The sequence below is a fragment of the Cyprinodon tularosa genome, unplaced genomic scaffold (genome assembly GCF_016077235.1).
Source record: "Cyprinodon tularosa strain WSP-4 unplaced genomic scaffold, ASM1607723v1 ctg153, whole genome shotgun sequence".
In the NCBI taxonomy this organism is placed as follows: domain Eukaryota; kingdom Metazoa; phylum Chordata; class Actinopteri; order Cyprinodontiformes; family Cyprinodontidae; genus Cyprinodon; species Cyprinodon tularosa.
Genome location: NW_024038364.1, coordinates 814,592 through 833,620, shown reverse-complemented (window position 1 = coordinate 833,620; position 19,029 = coordinate 814,592). Strand labels below are relative to the sequence as shown.

Below are 19,029 nucleotides of genomic sequence, written 5' to 3'. Positions count from 1 at the left end.
TGAGACCCAATTTATGCAGCTAATCTGTATTAGGAATAAAAAGTTGGTTAGGGATTTAGTGACTATTTAAGTTTCCTATGTGTACCGCAACCAGGTTGTGACTTTGTTTTGGAGTTTTAACTTTTTACTGATATTAAATTATTAAATTGTCTTCATTCGCAGCCTTACATTGTTTTTAAAAGCACAATGTGGGAATGAAGAGCTAAATATATTTTTTTCTAAATATTCCAAATCAGTCATTTTAAGCTAATGTATTAAATAACTCTCAAAAGGTTTTAAAAAAGGTTACTGACCTCATTCTCTATAACTCTAATCACAGCTCTTACATATTCATTAGGAACAGATAGATAAGATTAGCAATATATCTCAGAAAATATATTAAACAATGCTTTTTTTTATGTTTTATGGAGTTGATAGTCTTTCCAAAAAGCCATTGTTTTGTTTCAGATATTAATATTTGACCCTTTTTTCTGCTTTTTTAATTTAATAAACCTCAGGGTTTAATTTAATGGGCATAGCTTTAATATCACCTAACCCTTCCTGATTGTCGAGGTCCATCCAAACGCTGCATGATTAAATCCCACACATTTCATGTAAATATGCTTTTATTTTAATATTTTTCCCATTATTTACTCTCACCACCTACACACCAGGATGAATTGTTATTCATATTTCACGTTTTAAAACAACATTCCCAGAAGAGCATATTGGACCTGAAATCTAGCCTTAATGCTGACCCTATTAAACTACTGCAGAATGCAATCTGAATGCAGAGCAGAACTGGAGAAAACCCTTCCTGAATCTGAAGCTCCTCGATTAATTTTCACAAAAGATAGATGCTGTCCAAGGGGAACACAACCAGAACCGGACCTGATCTGAATAAAACAAAGATTAATTAGTTCCCATCAAAAACTGCATCGACTTGAACGGACTTAAATGGACATGAAACAAACACAGGCGACTGAATGAGTGGATTATTTGATTTAATGAACCAACAGCAGAGCTGTGGTTGGAATTTTGTAATAAATAATCTAATCTATTTAAGGACAGATATTTCCATATATTTATCAGTTTTAGAATTGAAATTTAAATTAACAGATTTCCTGAGAAGAAATAAAGCTTAGACTCCAAAGGGGTTAGATTAAATGTCTTATTGTTTGCTTCCTTTTTATAAGGAGTTATTTGTGTGAATATTTTTGGTGATGAACTATTGGGCATGAAATTGCATTTTTAACACATTTCTGAGGTTGCTTTTGAACAATAAGATGTATTAAACAGTAAGTGCAAACATGGGGCTTTTTGTTCCAATTATATCCTCCTACTTCAACTTCATGCTAAGATCTATGCTAACAAAGATTTCAAATGTCAATGTCTGGAAAGTATTCTAGATGTTTCTTCTCAGAACACAAAGCAACATGCTCCTTTTTTAAGCATATTTACTCAGTTTATAGACTGTGAATAATTCTGCAGCTCCTGAGGACAGAATCAGTCTGGGTTTTGGGAAAAGTTGCGTCTTTAAGTTCTGTTTTAATCATAAAAATAACAGAATAAAACATGCAAAAACACAGATCATTTTAAACTAATTATTGCTCTGCAATAATTATTTTTATTGACATTACAAAGAAAAAGCCTTACCAAAGGTTATCAAAGGCTTTGTTGCTTTGAAGTCAGGTTTATGCCCCAAAATGTTAAATATCTATAGTAAAACCATCTTGAATAAAATGTTTTCCTTTTTTTATCTCCCAGTTTGCAAGGCAGCCAAAGCAGACCTGGTCTTTTTAGTCGATGGTTCCTGGAGTATCGGCGATGAGAACTTCCTGAAGATCATCCGTTTCCTGTACAGCACCGTTGGAGCTCTTGACCGCATCGGCCCAGACGGCACACAGGTAACTCAGAGAGGAATCAGCCCTCGACCGTCACTAAAACTGAAAAAAATATTATTAGTAAAAGATTTTTTTTCCCAAACATTATTTCTGGACTTGAACTACATTCCATCAGTGGAACAAAATATATATTTTATACTTCATCTAGAAGTAGATTAAAAAACATGAATTTATGCCACATTTAATCAACATAAACAATCCATTCTTCCCCTCCTTGAAGCCTATTAAATATGCTCGCTCTGAGTTAAATCCAGCCTTCATCCCATTATTTGCTGTATTTCATCCACATTTCAGCTTCACTCTGCTAACAATCCATATTGTTACCAAAGCGGTGAAAGCAAACAGATTTGAATTTGTCTCATTAACTGTTGCCTCTGTATTTGTCCAAGAGGCAGAGATACTGCTACTGAAGGACAAATTGGGAAAACTATCCTTCATCATTTGCACATGAGAAAATTCCCTTTAGCAAAACGCAGAAGAATAGAAAAAAGCACAAAGCTTAGCAAAAAAGTTATGATAATATGAAACAAATGGGTGTAAAATTGCTGATAAGAGAGTGGATATAGCTATCTGTTTGTCCAATGAAACAGCTCACACTTTGCTTTAGGCTCCACGTTTTCTCATCCAGCGTATGGAAATGTTGTTTTACTGTCATTTCAGAGGAGGCAAACTAATGAAGGGGGTTTTAGTTAGCAGCTTATTGTGTCTGTAATGACTGCGGTGCGAGCCAATAAAACTGAATATTACAGCATACAAATACATTTATATTTTTCCAAGGAAAGGGAGGGCTTTTCTAAGGCTTACAATACAAAATCACAGAAGATAATTAAAAGATCTTATAATCTTATTTAAATATGGATACTGGGAGAAAAGGAAAACGTGCCAAAGCAAAGATCTTAAAGAGAATGAAATCAATCTATGTTGAAATAAATGCATAAAGCAAGCTTATTTAATCCAAAGTAAAATATTTTTTATACCAGCTTTGTTTAAAGAAGATAGAATGTAAAATTATTTTTTGTGGCTTTCAAATGCCAAATAAATCAGCACTGTGCTTCAGCTACCTCTACAGTGATCCTAACTGAAGTTTTTCTTGAATTTTATAGTTTATAGTTTTATAGAATTTTATTAACTCTCTTAATTGTTATAATTTTTACCTTAATCCACTAGAGCCTCTTTACTAGAATGTGCCAATAAGTATGGAAAACACAACAGAACACAAAATTTTAAGGTTTTACCAAAGTTTTGCGGAAAATATTAATTTTAGAAATAGAAATAATAGCAAAGGCATTATAAAAGTCCTGTATAAATTATTCCTCTAATCCTGTAAGATTAAACTTCAAAGCGTCTGTTTTGAAATAAGTCTATCAGAAATATACACCGAGCTGAAACCAGAGCAGACCAGGAGAGCTTTCTTCCATGATGCTTCACTTTATAAGAGTTTTCAGATAATCTTGTTTGAAAAAATGTCCATATTTGCATATACTTGATATTAGAGATGGGGGATCTAGAGCCAACAAGTCACGTCTATGTCATGTGTTTGTTCTGCACAGCTGCTGAACCAGGTTATTCCAATCTGCAGAGTGAACCAACTTGTGCAGATTCCACTCACCTGGCTCAGCTTCTGGGCTGAAAAAAAGACTTGATATAGAGATTACTTGTCGACTCCGGATCCCCCATCCATGTTTAATACATACATGAATTATTTTCACCCCAAATATATCCTATTCCACCAACTGCAGTACATATGGTTAAATATGGGGCTTAAGTAATGTTGTCCTTTGCTTGAAAATGTGATCCAGGGTTCTAAAAACCATCTGTGCAATAGATGGATGAATGCTTAATCCATATATGGGGATGTGTTATAACTTAGAAGGAGCTTTTTCTCTTGTTTTTTTGGAGAGGTTCATTTCTGTTAAATAATAAGGCTTGGACATTTTTTAAGATAAAGTTTTGTCAGTCTTATCTTTACAGACAGATTTGAATTGAACCTAGAATGTGTGAGATGAAACTTACTGATGGATCTATTCTGACCTTGCAGGTTGCTATAGCCCAGTTCAGTGATGACGCTCGGACTGAGTTCAAGTTGAACTCCTACAGTGACAAAGAGCGTCTGCTTGATGCCATCAACAGGATCTCCTACAAAGGAGGAAACACTAAAACAGGTGGGTTCTGAAAAAAGAAAAATGGAGGGGCTGCTTAGGGGCAGAATAATTACCGTAAGTTCTGAAAACTAAAATAAATCACAGTTATCTCTTTGGCTCTTCTATGTACTCTTATGTTTTATATCAACATACTTTTATGTATGTATAACATCTATACTAACGCGTTTTCAAAGTGTTAAGTATAAGTATGTAGAAGTGTGCGAGCTGAAACGAAGCCTGTGGGGGATTGGAGACAGCTCTAGTCTTTAATCAGTGTTTGCAAAACAGAAATGAGATCGCAGAGAGCAGATTTGTTACAGCATCCCTGCTGCAAAGGAATTCCCCTGCTGGTAATATCACTCTGGAATGCATCAGTTATTTATTTCTTTTTTTAATCAGAAAGTTACAGTTTGGAGCAAAATTATCTATTCATTCACAATGCTCAGTGCAATTAAGAGTATCCAGTCATTCCCTAAGGAGAATCTCTGTTGTTTGTCATTTAATTATCTTCTGGAAATATCAAAGAAAAGATTAATGAAACCTTTAAGCGAATAAAAGCTTTTACCATTATTTTATCTATGTTGGTGTTAAAATGAACAATCAAGACAGTTGTTGAAATAAAAATTAGGTATTTTGAGAGATGACAGCAAAACAAAAAAAACCTGACCAAGATGCACTACAGTGTAATTAGATATTTACATCATTTATTTAAATTCTTTTTACTATACATTCAGTGATTGCCTATGTAAAGAACAATAAAAGCAACTTTCATGTTCAAATAACCTTTTCTATAAATTCTAGATGCCAGAATCCCTCTATAAATGATCTTAATACTAGAACAGTCTATAGTATATGGCTAAATCAACAAAGCTGATTACATACAAACCAACAAACCCAGACGTCTCAAACTGTTTTACACTTAATCCATGATTATGTGTAAAACATGATTACATTGCATAAATAAACATTAACATAATTACATTGCATAAATATGCAAATAGATAATTATTTCTTGCATATACAGATCTATTATTTTCTCACTATAGAATTTGGGATTGCAGCCTAATGGTTAGGGCATTGCGCTTGGATCCCAGAGGTTCTGAGTAAAAGCCACACTCCTACGAACTGCCACTCTTAGCCCCTTAGCAAGACCCTCAACCCCTACACTGCTTCACAAGGGGATGGGTTAAATGCAGAGAGTTTATTTCATTGCTTTATACTTGTGAAAAATGTAATGACAAAGTTGATTTCTTCATTCTTCATAATTTATCAGTATATACTGTGTTTATTTGCATCCACAATGCAAAAATGTTAAATGATTGCTTCTTTAGATGAAGAGAAACCAGAGTGTGCACTCATACCTTTACTGTGGAATGGTGCAGATTTCCACAACCAGTTTCATATTTCTATGTCTGAATTTTTTGTGTGAAGTTTCATTTTGACATCTTTGTGTTTATGCAACCTGTTGCACTGCTTTTCAGTGCCGTTTTGAGGTTACCTTGATGGGCTATAGCTTTGGAAAACTTTACTCTTGACCTTCTAATAGACTTCTGCCAGCCACTGACAACTTCCAAGCAGGCTCCTCTCTGGTTCCCTCCAATTAAGCTCTTTTAATTTTTGGAACCATTGTCTCATGCATCACTTCCCAGGACCAGTCATTAGAGTAAAAGTTTCAGTTTGGAGATAATTATCAGCTGGAAAAGCCTAAAATGATGCTTTCACTGACAGCTTCTTTTTAGAAGTTAACTTCAGTGGTGACTCGCTGACGTTTTGCATCTGCTTTCTAGTCCAGAAACAGTGCAAGCAGCATATGAAACTTCAAAGGTTGCTGCCACAAACATCTGAGACATAGCAATTTAACTGGCGCCAAATTAAAATCTTAAACCCTCAGGGCAACATTGGCATGTGGGGAGGGGTTAATCTGACTCCTGGCGGAAAGATGAACCCTCCAAGGCAGTCATTTATTTAGCAGCACTGATCCATAATCAGCAATCTTCTGTAACTCATGCCGCCATTTAAATTTGTAATGCAGATTTTCTTTCCTGGTGTAACTTTTCTTCACAGTTCACAAATTATTTTAGCAGGATTGTTAATATACCTGCAGGGGGACATAAATCAATATCTGTTTTCTGCAAACAAGCTGCTCTACTATTCACTTTTTAGACCTAAACTGGCTTAAAGCCTTTTTTCTTCCTGCAAGGAAAATAATGAACAGATTTTTTCTTTTTTTCGGTTCTGTGGAATGGGAAAAGACATGAATGAAAACACTGATACCTTCTGACATTCATCCTTTTATCCACATTGGTTAGAGCCCTATAATTTGGTTATTGAGCATATTTGAAGTTTTTTTTTCTGTTAAACCAGGTCGAGCCATCCAGCATGTGAAGGAAAACATCTTCACTGCTGAGGGAGGAGTGAGAAGAGGGATCCCCAACGTCCTTGTGGTTCTTACCGACGGTCGATCACAGGATGATGTCAATAAAGTTTCCAAAGAGATGCAGATGGCAGGTCAGAAGTTTGTCAAATATGCAACTGGAGCTTTAGTGTTAATCCTTTAGGCTGTCTGTTTGAATGGGATGTTGGGAGCCTGTCAGGCCAGTGACTTTATGTTTCTTTTTGGCTTTAACTTAAGTTTAACACACACTTAATGTATTCTTACACTTCTACATCCATGGGCGGCTCTAGACAGGTTCCATAGCAGGGGCCAGTGCCCGTAGAACAAATCCTCGCCCCTTCTATGGCAACACATATTGGCATAAAAATTCTAACTAATTGGTCCCTTAGATAAATTTAAAATTTTCATGTACAGGTTTACATCAACAATGATTTAAACATCAAGGTGTACAGATGTATTGAGATCACAATATTTATCTTCTAGATTAGAGTTTCTAGAGCCTTGAATAGCTTTTTGTCCCATGTTATATATAAAATGATAAGATATAGCCCTTATTTAGTTTTATTATTTTTGCTCTATTTGGCAGTTTTTTTTCTGCATCCTCTAACAACATGAATTACTAAACTTCTATAGTTAGTTTCTTTGCAGCGCATCAGCACTATTAGTGACCAGAAAGTCACCAGCAAATATCCTGTGGTAAAAGTTGAAATAATGAGTTATCATTCATCTTTGATAGAAACATTAGATTATTATTTTAAAACTCTTATATTCCCCAATTTAATCCTGGTTTACTTAAACTACTACATGTATTTGTAATTTCTGTAAATTCCAGTTTCTGAAGATGAAGTGTTTGTTTTTTGCTCTGCCACCATGTAAAGGTTACATCGTATTTGCTATCGGCTTCGCTGACGCTGACTACGGAGAGCTGGTGAGCATAGCCAGTAAACCGAGCGACAGGCACGTCTTCTTTGTCGACGACCTGGATGCCTTTCAGAGGATCGAGGAGAAGCTGGTGACCTTTGTCTGCGAGGCGGCCACCGCAAGTAGGAACCTTTAAAAGCAAAGCTTTGGTTTTTCTAGATAAACCCCATGTAACCTTTCTTTTTATTTTCACCCACAACAGCTTGTCCTTCAATACCAATGAGTGGCAGCACAATGCCAGGTAAATATAATAGGATATGACTTTCCACCATATCTGAGCTTTATGTTAAAATTTAACTCCTTGCAGTGTTTTAAAGGCCAAATTTTAAAACTTTAGAATTTTTAAGAATTTTTAACAGATTTTTTGGTGCTTATTGGGAAATTAATAGTGTTTCATCCATGTTTGAAATAAACCTACTGAGTCATTTCCAGAAGATATAAGAAGAGTTTTTGAAGCTCGGCTCAGAAGATGATGAGCTCTTAGAGGGAAAGTGGTTTTAAGCAGACGAACACAGCTGTGATGCCTAATTTGAAAATCCTTTTGTACAGAGAGTATAGAGAAATGAAGGACCTGCTCTGTTTTCTTGAATTTAAAGAGGCATAGTGTAATATGGTTATGGGGAGGGATTTGTGTCACTGAATGAGGAAGTCAAACGCAGGAGGGTTATATGTGTGAGAGTGGTTGAGGGTAGATTGACTTTGTCTCGGTGGTTAGAGAACTACAGAATCTTAAAATCAGATACTTGTGGGATCATTAACAGCTTCCTCTTCTTTCAAAGTGTGCCCCATTTAACCTCAGTTCGTCTGCTCTGGGTATCTGCGTGAGGGTTTGAGAGAGGAAATGGGTGAATGCGGTTCTGGTTAGTTGCTCTTATGAGTAGAAATGCACTAAATAGAGGCAGTAAATTTACCATTTATGGGAGGTATGTGGTTTGAGTCACAGCGATTATACAAAAAGGGTTTTAGTAGAATGTTTTCAGGCTGTGCTGTGATCTGTAAGGAGAATAGGAAGCAGAGGGAAGGGAGTCTGGAAGCGTAGAAATATGGTCTAGATAGTGAAGGTGAACATCAGGAGAAGCAAAACAATTTACTCCTTTGAGCTACAGAGAGGAAGTCGAAGAGTGAATCTGAAGGGAGTAGAAATACTCAAGTTGGACGAGTTCAGTCACCTGTAGAGTTAATGAAGATAAATGTCAGGGATGATTTGTAAAAGATGGATAGCTAGAATAGTGAAAAGGATTATTGTTTTGTTTGCAGTGGTGATGGACAGGTTAACTGATAAGGTCAGGCAGAAGTCTTTTAGGTTGATGTCAGCAGACACCTCTATGATCTTTAGCAGGAGGAGGAGAGTCTGTAGAGATGGATGGATGCTCTGGAGAGAACATATGTACTTCCTGAGAAGAAAATAAGAGTATGGTAGAAGGAGGGCAGGATACTGGTATGTAGACAAGAGAAAAAAAGCTGTAATTACTAGAGGTGCTGAAGTTTGACAAGAATAAGTACCTGTGAAGTGGATGGAGAGAAATGTCAGAATGATTTATGACAGAAACTGTAAAGGTTTAATAGAAGGTTCACATTTGGACAACTGGTAAATGGCCTCTACTTATATAGCAACTGTTTAAGTCAGGGACTTTAAAGCACTTTACACTGCAGTCAGTCTTTCATCCATTTATATGTTAACACCCTGATGATGGTTAGCTACAGTACATTGTACAGCAGACTCACTGAAAGAGGCAACGCTGCCATACATGGCCTCCTTTGGGCCCCCTGACCACCATTAATAGTTTGTGAAGTTTGGTTTGTTGTATAGTTTGGAGACATTGGGACAATAAAACTCAGGGATTTAAGAAATGTAAGACGTTGGAGCTGAAGATGTTAGTATTTTAATTTGATTGAATCAAAATGATCATAACTAGCAGAAAGTTGAACTGATTAGTAGCTAGGGAGGCTCATCTAAAATGGTTTAGACTTTTACAGTTCTGCAAAGGGACGCTGTGGTGGATTTAGCTGAAAACATCCCATCGTGCTGAAAAAAATCGACTGCAGATTCAATGTAGTTTTATGCAACTTTACTTTTTAACTGTGGCATCAACAACAGTCACATAGAACTGCATTTTTTCTAGAGCTTTATTTCTTCTTCGCTGTGCATTACAAGAAAAAAACAACCTTGCTCACGTATGGCACCTGCACCCTCTAGTGGAGAAATTCTTCTGCAGTCAAACTAGTATCACATATTTTAACAAGTAAAACAAATCCCCTTTGGGTTTAAAACAATCATTTAAACTCTAACTGTGCTGTATTTATTTGATTGTTTAATTTATCAAATTCTACTTATTTAACTTTTGAACTTATGAATTAACCATACTGTCAAGGTATTCAACAGAAGCAGTATTAATGGAGGAAAAGTCAGTTGATTGGTGCATTAGTGAAGGAGTATAAGCAGAGGTTCTGGTAGGATGTAGGAGGGATGGCAGAGAATGATCATGTTAACACTCAACCTCTCGGTTTTTCAATCTTTTAGATTGAACTTGAGTGAGAGAGAACTAAGTTAAATGTTTTTGTGCTTTTAATCTTCTCTGGGTTTCCTGCTCTGATTTTCTGTTCTGATGTCCCTTCCCATCTGCCTCTAGGTTTCCGTATGATGGAGCTGTTTGGACTGGTTGAAAACAAGTACAACAGCATCTCTGGTGTTTCTATGGTTCCTGGCACCTTCAATGCATTCCCCTGTTTCCATCTGCACAGCAACGCTCTGATGGAACAGCCAACCAGGTAGAAGAGCTTGATCAGCACCGCAGACTGAACAACGCAACATGCTTGCTATATTTAGGTCTTCACCTCATAGATGATCTGACTTGTATTTCCTTTGACCCACAGGTTTATCCATCCTGAGGGGCTTCCCTCTGACTACACCATAACCCTGCTGTTTAGAGTTCTGCCCGATACCCCAAAGGAGCCCTTTGCAATCTGGGAGATCTTAAATAAGAACAACGATCCGCAAACTGGGGTCATCCTGGACAGTAAGTAATTAAACTTTGCATCCAAGAGAGGGGAAAAATATAAAAGGAAAGAGGAAACACAAAAGTAAGACCTTTAACAAAACGCTGTTTATCTAATACAGACATTTTCGTTCATAAGAAATCCAATGCAGCCACTTAAAGCAGCCTCACCAATTAGCATCAAAGCTTTGTCTTCCTAAAAATAAAAAACACACGACTGGCTGGAAATTCACACATATAGGAAACTGACTGTTACTTGTTACCTCCCAGCACCTTGGTGGAGAGCTGGGAATCAATCAGATAGCAGTCAAATTGGATAATGACTTGAATGTCAAGCTGTGCAGCTGTGGATTGGATTACCAGCTTCCATAGTCATTGAGACCCACATCTCACAGGACATCATCAGGACATCTCAGTGCTGCACCTTGATCATGAATGCTGACCGTAGCTTACTGTTCTTGAGGAGAAACCTTTTTCCCTCAGGCTTTATCGTCAACTCCTTACGATGCATTTTCAGGAGCATCCTAACTTACTGTACCGCAGCTTGGTGTGGGAAAAGCTCTGTCCTAAACCAGTACATGTTGCAGCAAACCATTGGACCTCATTCTATTAAGAATAAGTAATATATTACTGAGTATTTTTTTGCATCTATTTAACAAATTCTTGTCTTGCTACAGATTCAGGGAAAACTCTGACATTCTTCAACAATGACTACAGAGGGGAATTTCAGACTGTTACATTTGAAGGTCCAGAGATCCAGAAACTCTTCTTCGGGAGCTTCCACAAGGTTAGAAAGGCCTTTTTGTTTTAAAATCTGATTCTTTTGGTATCTTGATCAGTCTGTTCTAGTGCATAAAAAAGTTGCTGTTTATTTTGTAACTGCAGGTTAGATCACATTTAAGTGCCTGACTAAAGAGATGCAGATTTTTATAGTGGGTTATGTATAGAAAAAGCAAGAAGCAAGTTATGGCTTTAGGATCAATATAGGGGAGTGTTTCCTAGTAGTTAGAGAAGTGCACTTGTGCTCTGAGAAGATGGCAAGTAACTTTTTCGATCCCAAAAGCCATTTTGGGTCCCCGAGCAAGACCTTTAACCCCATACTGCTTCCTTGGCACCGCACAATGGCAGCCCATAGCTCCCCATGGGGATGGGCTAAACGCAGAGGTAAATTCATCCAATGTGAGATCAATAAAAGTTCAATTATTGTATCATTAATTATCATACCCCTACATTGGAACACTTTCCGGCTGTGCTCTCCGTCTAAACCAGAGGGTGGCAGCAGTAATACCATAATGTAGATTACACTACTTCAAACCAAAAAACTGTCAACAAAAATACAGAAATTAGTTCTTAACAAAAATATACTAAAATAAAGAGGTCTAATACTGAAATAATGCTATTTGAACAATTAGTTTGTTTATGTTATTCAGGGTACAGTTTGTTTTTGAAGTCATCAGGGAGTATTGTGTACAATTAAAGATAAAAAAACAACTGCTCTGCCCATTATGGAGACCCATAAATAAATTTTAAAAGCACAAAGGCATAAATATATGCCTATTCTTATTAGCTAAGGGCCTCATAAAAACCCGATCTGTTTTGAGTGATTTATATGTAAAATATGGATGTTGTTCGTGTTAATTTTCCTGCCTTTTCATTGTTATCCATATAGATGGACCTTAACTGGTCTTAGTGCCTATTAGTTTTCAGCCACCTGTCTCATCCCCGTTGGTCTCTGCCTGGCTGCCCTTATGAAGGTTTTCTAGAACCGCCACTGCTGCCAGCTGCATATACATAGATATCTGCTTAAGTACAAAAAAAAAGTTGTTTCAAGTAGCTTGTTGATGATGGCTGACAGTCAGGAAAAGCAGCAGATGTCTCCCTAACCTTCTCAAGGAGTGATTGGTTGACCATCTCATTTTTTATTCTATTCAGCCCATCTGGAATTTAGCATTTTAGCTTTTTCACTGCCCTGTTCAGTTTCCTTTTCCTACCATCTCTCTCTCCTGCCTTAATCTATTTTTATCCACAGTCTTTCTGAGCAGTGTTAACAGTGGCTGGTGTCCCAACAGGCTGACTTGAGTTGAGTCATGCCCCGAGTCTGAACCTGCTCACCGTCGCCTTGTGTTATCATCATAGAGAAACTCGCAGACTGATCTGCAGTCACTTCATTCAGCTGGCTGTCCACAGAGCTTACCCTGCTTACCTTTTCCCCTTTTGTTCTGCTCGGTCTCTGCATGCATGTGCGTGCACGCTTAGAGTCTGAGTGAGTCAGAGTTGATTTTAGAATCCAGGAGGAGCTGAACCTCCATTGCCTTGCTAATAAGTCACAGCGACATCTATATAGGGCCATGTGATTAGGGATTAAAGGAGATAACTAATGTGATAATCTGCAGAATTGCAGACCATATAACCTTAAAGGTTATATGGTCTACTTTATGTAGTTTACCTGCCTTTTTTTTAAACATTTACCTCCTATTTGCTCAAAATCGCAACACTTGCCAACGTTCTAATAGTGGAAATGTTTCACAAGCTGCATCCTCAGATAAGGTGCTAGTCCTTCACACTTCACATTCTCAGCAGGATTTAACTCAAGTCTCAGAAACTTCTCTACTTCCTGCATGTGTATACAAGTATGGATTTAATAGTGTATACATACACACACTAGTGGGCACAGATGATGGAATGAAGCAGGGTTGGAGCAAAGCTTTACATTTCAAGTTGGGCTATTCTTAGGCTCTTAGAACTGTGGCCAAGCTTTAGAAAAGGCTTTCGAGAAAAAACAGCCAGTTCCTGGAAAAAAAAAAAAAAAAAAAAAACACATTTTCCCCACATAGTAACGCTGAGTCAGTTTCATAAAAATACCTATAAGTTTTTGGGTGTAAGACATATTTTGTCAATTGTTTGGCAGCATTGACCTTATAAAGAACAATGTAGCTCAGCTCTACCCCAGTGCACTGCAGGAAAGTGCTGTGTGGTTAGATTTCAACCAGAAGCTTTATTTTATCTCTGTCAATGGATGGTGAATAAACGTCCAGCTGAAAGGTTGCTGGGTAAAAAAGTTTTTTGATTTCTGCATTCTCTGGTTTAATGTCAAAGATGGAAAAAGAGCAAACATATATTTGTTTATACTTGTAAGGATTTGCCTGTTTGTTTTATATGCTGTACATATTAGGTAGTATATATTCATATATATTTATTTTGTTTGTTTCAATGAGCCTATTTTCCTCCCCTTTAGAAACCAAAACAGTGTTGCCAGGTAACAGCTTCTTTTGGCAATAGTAGAAATTGGACTGTCAGATTCAAGAGGATAATAATCGCTGTCTTTCAGCCAATTACAATCAGGAACATCTATTGCCAAATTGTGATGGGCCTGTATTGCTGCAAAACAAGGATATTCATATTTTTACAGTCCTTCCCTTCAGCTTAGTTGAAAATGTCTCAGTCTCACAGGTTGCCAGGGACGTGATTGACTATAGCAGAATATTTGTGTGTGTCTGGCCCTGTTTAAAAGGTGGAAAACAAATTATAGATTTCTTTTAAAATAATGTAATAAAAATGGTTACTGTTCTGCTCCGAATTCATCTAAGACTTCCAGAGATTTTTAAAATGTTTTAGCTGAAAATTTGATTTTGTTTTAAGGTTCATGACCATCTTTATAGGTCAGAGGGCGAAACGTTTCCAGAGAAAACTGAATTCAAAAGCTTTAGAAGCGAATTGCTTTCTTTAGTATCATTCAAACTGTCTGTGTTGCTTCTCTGATCCAATATCAAGTTTCAAACTGGAAAAAAGATCTAGAAATAAGTAAAAATATCCTAAATTAAGTGTATTTACCCTTGATTTGAGTAGGTAAATTATATATTATATATTATATATAAATTATATATTATATATTTTATTTAAAATTTTTATTTTTAAAGAAATAAAAAAAAACAAGCAGTTCGAGACAAATTAAAGAATTTTTCTCATAAACAGTGAACTAACATATCTATCAACAGGTGCAGAAATCTGACTGAACATTTGCTGAACTTTACAGAAAACACCTGTTTCAGTGATTATTGCCTCAAAGTGATGCTCAATAAAATGTTAGTTCAGGAGCTCCATCAGGCTGTTTATATCTTTTATTCATTAAGTTATATACATATGTTTTTATATACATTAAAAACCAGGTAGGTCCTGTATTCCTACAGTTAGGCCCCAAACTTTCTCTGCATCACCCGCCTTCCAACTACCAACCACGAATCAAACCAAGATACTAGAACACCTTTACTCACAACTAGAGAAAAACTGTGAGTGTGGACCCAAAATGATTAGTCCAACATTTTCTGTAGTCAGCTTCAAAAAAAGACCATTTCTTTTGAGTTTACTAATCTGTATTAATATACATCTCTTTCATAGATTTAAGATACTTACAACTAATGTCTCAAGCTTTAAAGATAGAAGGGTGTCTGTAACATATTTTTTACCACTCATTTCAGAATGAACCTAAACATTAAGATGCTGTCTGTGCACGATGACAATACAAGTCATAGGAAGAATAACGTTCTACACAGTCTAAACATACAAACTTTCTGGAAGTTGGTTGTTTCCATTTTCCTCTTGAAAGTAACCTACCAAAGTTATATACACCTAAGATATAACAGTTAATCTTTCTGTTGGCTTTTAAAGTTAAGAGGCTTTTATACACATTCACCCATAGAATAGAATAGAATAAAAGAATAGAATAGAAATTTTTTTTATTGTATCACGATAGGGAAATTGTGGTGTTACATCAGCAGTAAAAGGTTAAAGCAATAATGGTAAAACAAGGTGGACCTTAGAAAAGTGTATAAAATAACAGAATAAGTGAGTAAAAAAAAAAATATATATATATATATATATATATATATATATATATATATATATATATATATATATATATATATATACAATTCACAGTGAATACAGTTAATGGACACCTACAATACATAACATTGCATTATTTTAACTTTGGAGTTTTTATATTTTTTTACTCTCATGACCTTTTAAGTTCTCATTTCATTTTATAGGCGCTGAACAGGATTACATTAGTGGGTGTTTGACATCAATTAAACAGAATAACTCACAGCAACTTGGCAAGGTGTCACATTTCTAACTCTCAGTTCAGCACTCAAACGTATGTGTTGCTAAGAACAACACCTGCATGTGTCATTTTAAACGGAGCGTATTATTAGAGCAACTAGTTAGAGCTCTTTCATTCCCCCAAAAATATGCTGGTAACATTTGGAAGGCCAGGTGGAAGACCTTCCAATATTGACAACCTCTACAAAAGATTATTGGAAGATATTAGTATTGCTGTTATTGGTTAATAATTGATATTGATCAATGTTACATCACTACAATGCTTCTCTGTCCACAGTACTATTCACCATCACTACCACACACCATGACCTGTCTGCTCCCCTCCCCACATTAGTGACAACAAGATAGAAATAGATATCAGTTCTTTATATGGGCCTAGTTTTACTTTGGGATAGATGTGTTGAAAAAGGCTAATATTAGTTTCATTCTGAAGTGGACAGCTCTTCAGATTCTTTCATATGTTTTTCTGTTCTAACAAATGTTGTGTTCTACGCTGTGGTTTTCTGGAGGGGTGGGGGTTGTTCGCTGCAGACGAGTGTTCCTCTAATGGACCCATTTGCACCACATCCATAAATATGTATACTGTGTAGCAACTATTGGGAGGAAAGAGGGCCATGAGTGATTTAATTTTTTTCCATTAGCAAATCTCTTTCTCTACATCTAACATCCATTCTGTTTTTTTTTCCCCTCAGTATTTAATGTATTCTTTAAAACATCAAGTAATTCATTCATTGTGCTAGGTATAATTTCAAAGCCATGCACAGACCCTTTTAATCTTAAATCCAAATGCACATCTTGTCTGGATTCTGGCATCATAAACAGATTTAGTTTTTGATCTAAATAGTATCTGTTCTTAAAAATCTGATATTTTCATTCCATGCAAAGGGATCTTATATTGATGTTCCTGTATTAGCTGAAAGAAGAGAGGCTGCATTTACAGCTGCACACAGGCAGAGGGAGCTCTTCTGCTACATAAACTGCTGAATTTTCCCTTTGCCATATAACCCCTACCTAAGGTTTTGTTTTATACTATTTTATTGCTGCTGAAAGTTCCTCTTGCAGATATAATAATTAGTAATTATGGTATAAAATTGTGGTTCATTGTAGTATTTGTGTTAGATGCTCTAAAACTATTTTAAACACTTAATGAAGCTCTGTTTTATTTACTTTTTTTCCACTGCAGCTGCACATTGCAATCAGCAAGACGAGCGCCAAGGTGTTCATCGACTGCAAAATGGTGACAGAGAAGTCGATCAACGCTGCAGGAAACATCAGCACAGATGGGATGGAAGTTCTGGGCAGGATGGTTGGCTCTCGACAGAACCAGGACAACTCTGCACCGGTAAACAGTGTGAAATCACAGTGCACAAAAAACACTGCTCAGGTCTACTCACACTCAAGCAGTAGATTTAAACCTGTCCTCTATCCAGATCAGATGATTATCAGGAAAAATGTTCAGCTGGCAAAAAATGTTATTCTAAATAAGTATTTTTTTTTCTTAAAATAAATGCATTTCTTCCTGAATTTAGGAATTAAGTAAGAACACTTGTCAACGGAACAAGAACAATTACATTTAAAAAAAGAAAAAACAATTGCATTGTTATATTTCAAGTGCATGTTATTTAATTCTTACTTTAAGGGTAAAAATGCTAATTCTTTTGGCAAATCATCTTATTTACATTCACAAATTTAGGGGAAATAAACTTAATATAAGAATTTCTTATTTATTTCTAGATTGTTTTTGCAGTGCACAAAAGCTGCAAGGTCTAGATAGAAGATGTAATTTTGTTCGATGACTGTTTTGATCAATAGTTTTAAAGGAAGGTAATTAAGTAAAAAAAGCACAGATTACTGAAGGATAATATTTTAGCATCAGTTTTAGGAGTCACCAAGCACCATATGATCACAGAGTCTCATTTGACCCCCGTCAGGCCTATCATCTTCACTCCTGTTATCACCAGTCCATCTGATTGGCTTCGTCACAGAGAGCATCTCAAACAATGCCTCCTGTGTGACAGTAATTGAAGTCATTGATTAGCAAAGCAGGAGCAGTGCAGTCAAATCTTTTAAAGCGATTTAGCAATGAAAATTAAAGGAAATTTTATACAAACCATTTTCCCTTTGTTTCTTTCTTGCTAATTCAGACACTTTTCTGTGAGGATCTTGAACTGAGCTTCCCGAATGTAAAGTTTGAATAGATAAGTTTGAAATGAATTATAGTAATGAGACCAGAAATCTGCGGTTAATATTATAGCACATGATGTTACCTTTGTTCTCTGCTGCTGATTGTACAAATGTTCTCATTCAATTACAGGAACCAGAAAGGAGTGATTTTAACCAACATTATTAGTATTATTTCAAAACTAACCTAGAAGGATGTTGAAAATAACATTTTTACAATATTTTTTTCTAATCACAGTAATGTGTGGAAAGCTTCGCCAGGATTGATTTTTATGCCTTTATATCAAATGATTAATATAAATCCACATTCAGGCATGTTTCATTCAAACTTCTCTTATCCTCCTTTTCCTGCAGTTCCAGCTCCAGAACTTTGACATTATTTGCAGCACATCATGGGCCTCCAGAGACAAGTGCTGCGAACTTCCTGGTCTGGTGAGGTCAAATTTGAAATTTCTTTAGCTTTATATTTTTTCAGACTCTTTAAGGAAAAAGAAAAACCCATAGAAACCAAAGTTAGAGATCTGGAATAATGCTTTAAATGTTATAGATTTATCCAGAGGAGTTCCTAAAGTTACTTTCAGAATCAAATATGCTACAAGTCCACACCATCTGTTTTTTTTTGTTGCCGTTTTTGATACCTATTAGTTATGTATTATTAAAAGGATTTTTCTGAAATATTTAAGTTGTCTTCTGCTAAGAGGTCTAAAGTAAATGTAACTTTAAAAAAAAAAAACGTGTTTTAATTTGTTGGTAAATTATTAAACTGAGGCAGTTGCAGAAAGCTCTGATAGGCGATCTTTAAGATTTTCACTTTGCATTGCATCTTTCATCAGTTTACTAGAAATGCAGCAAGTTTCAAACCTTTAGTTTGTTTGCTCATATTTTAAACCATTCTATCATATCAATATGTTTCTCTTTTTCTTTTTCATTTCCATCCCACCATCATCATCCAGAGGAAGGAAGCAGACTGCCCGGCCTTGCCCAAAGCCTGCACCTGCACACAAGATAGCAAAGGTCTACCTGGTCCTCCCGGAGTACCAGTGAGCAACACATTATATTTATCCTTTTTTTAAAAGGCATTACCCATCCATCCATTTTCTGACATGCTTTATCCCAAGCGGGGTCGTGAGGGGTGCTGGTGCCTATCTCTAGCCGTCCACGGGCGACAGGCGGGGTACATCCTGGACAGGTCGCCAGTTCAGGGCAACACAGAGACAGACAGGACAAACAACCATTCACGCACACACTCACACCTAGGAACAATTTAGAGAAGCTAATTAACCTAACAGTCATGTTTTTGGACTGTGGGAGGAAGCCAGAGTACCCGGAGAGAACCCATGCAGGCTCAGGGAGAACATGCAAACTCCATGCAGAAAGACCCAGGGCTGGGAATC

The 19,029-nt window shown here is 36.4% G+C and overlaps 1 protein-coding gene across 1 annotated transcript in view; it reads left to right on the top strand.

Annotated features, from left to right (window-relative positions):
* Nucleotides 1-19,029, top strand: part of LOC119779922 (collagen alpha-1(XIV) chain) — a 281,288-nt gene that overhangs the window by 132,421 nt on the left and 129,838 nt on the right. The window contains exons 26-36 of the mRNA XM_038279773.1: nucleotides 1,747-1,886; nucleotides 3,922-4,045; nucleotides 6,389-6,532; nucleotides 7,298-7,462; nucleotides 7,543-7,581; nucleotides 9,971-10,109; nucleotides 10,215-10,357; nucleotides 11,014-11,123; nucleotides 16,638-16,796; nucleotides 17,990-18,067; nucleotides 18,589-18,675. Of these exons, the coding sequence (XP_038135701.1) occupies nucleotides 1,747-1,886; nucleotides 3,922-4,045; nucleotides 6,389-6,532; nucleotides 7,298-7,462; nucleotides 7,543-7,581; nucleotides 9,971-10,109; nucleotides 10,215-10,357; nucleotides 11,014-11,123; nucleotides 16,638-16,796; nucleotides 17,990-18,067; nucleotides 18,589-18,675 (1,328 nt within the window). The remainder of the gene's footprint in view (nucleotides 1-1,746; nucleotides 1,887-3,921; nucleotides 4,046-6,388; nucleotides 6,533-7,297; nucleotides 7,463-7,542; nucleotides 7,582-9,970; nucleotides 10,110-10,214; nucleotides 10,358-11,013; nucleotides 11,124-16,637; nucleotides 16,797-17,989; nucleotides 18,068-18,588; nucleotides 18,676-19,029) is intronic.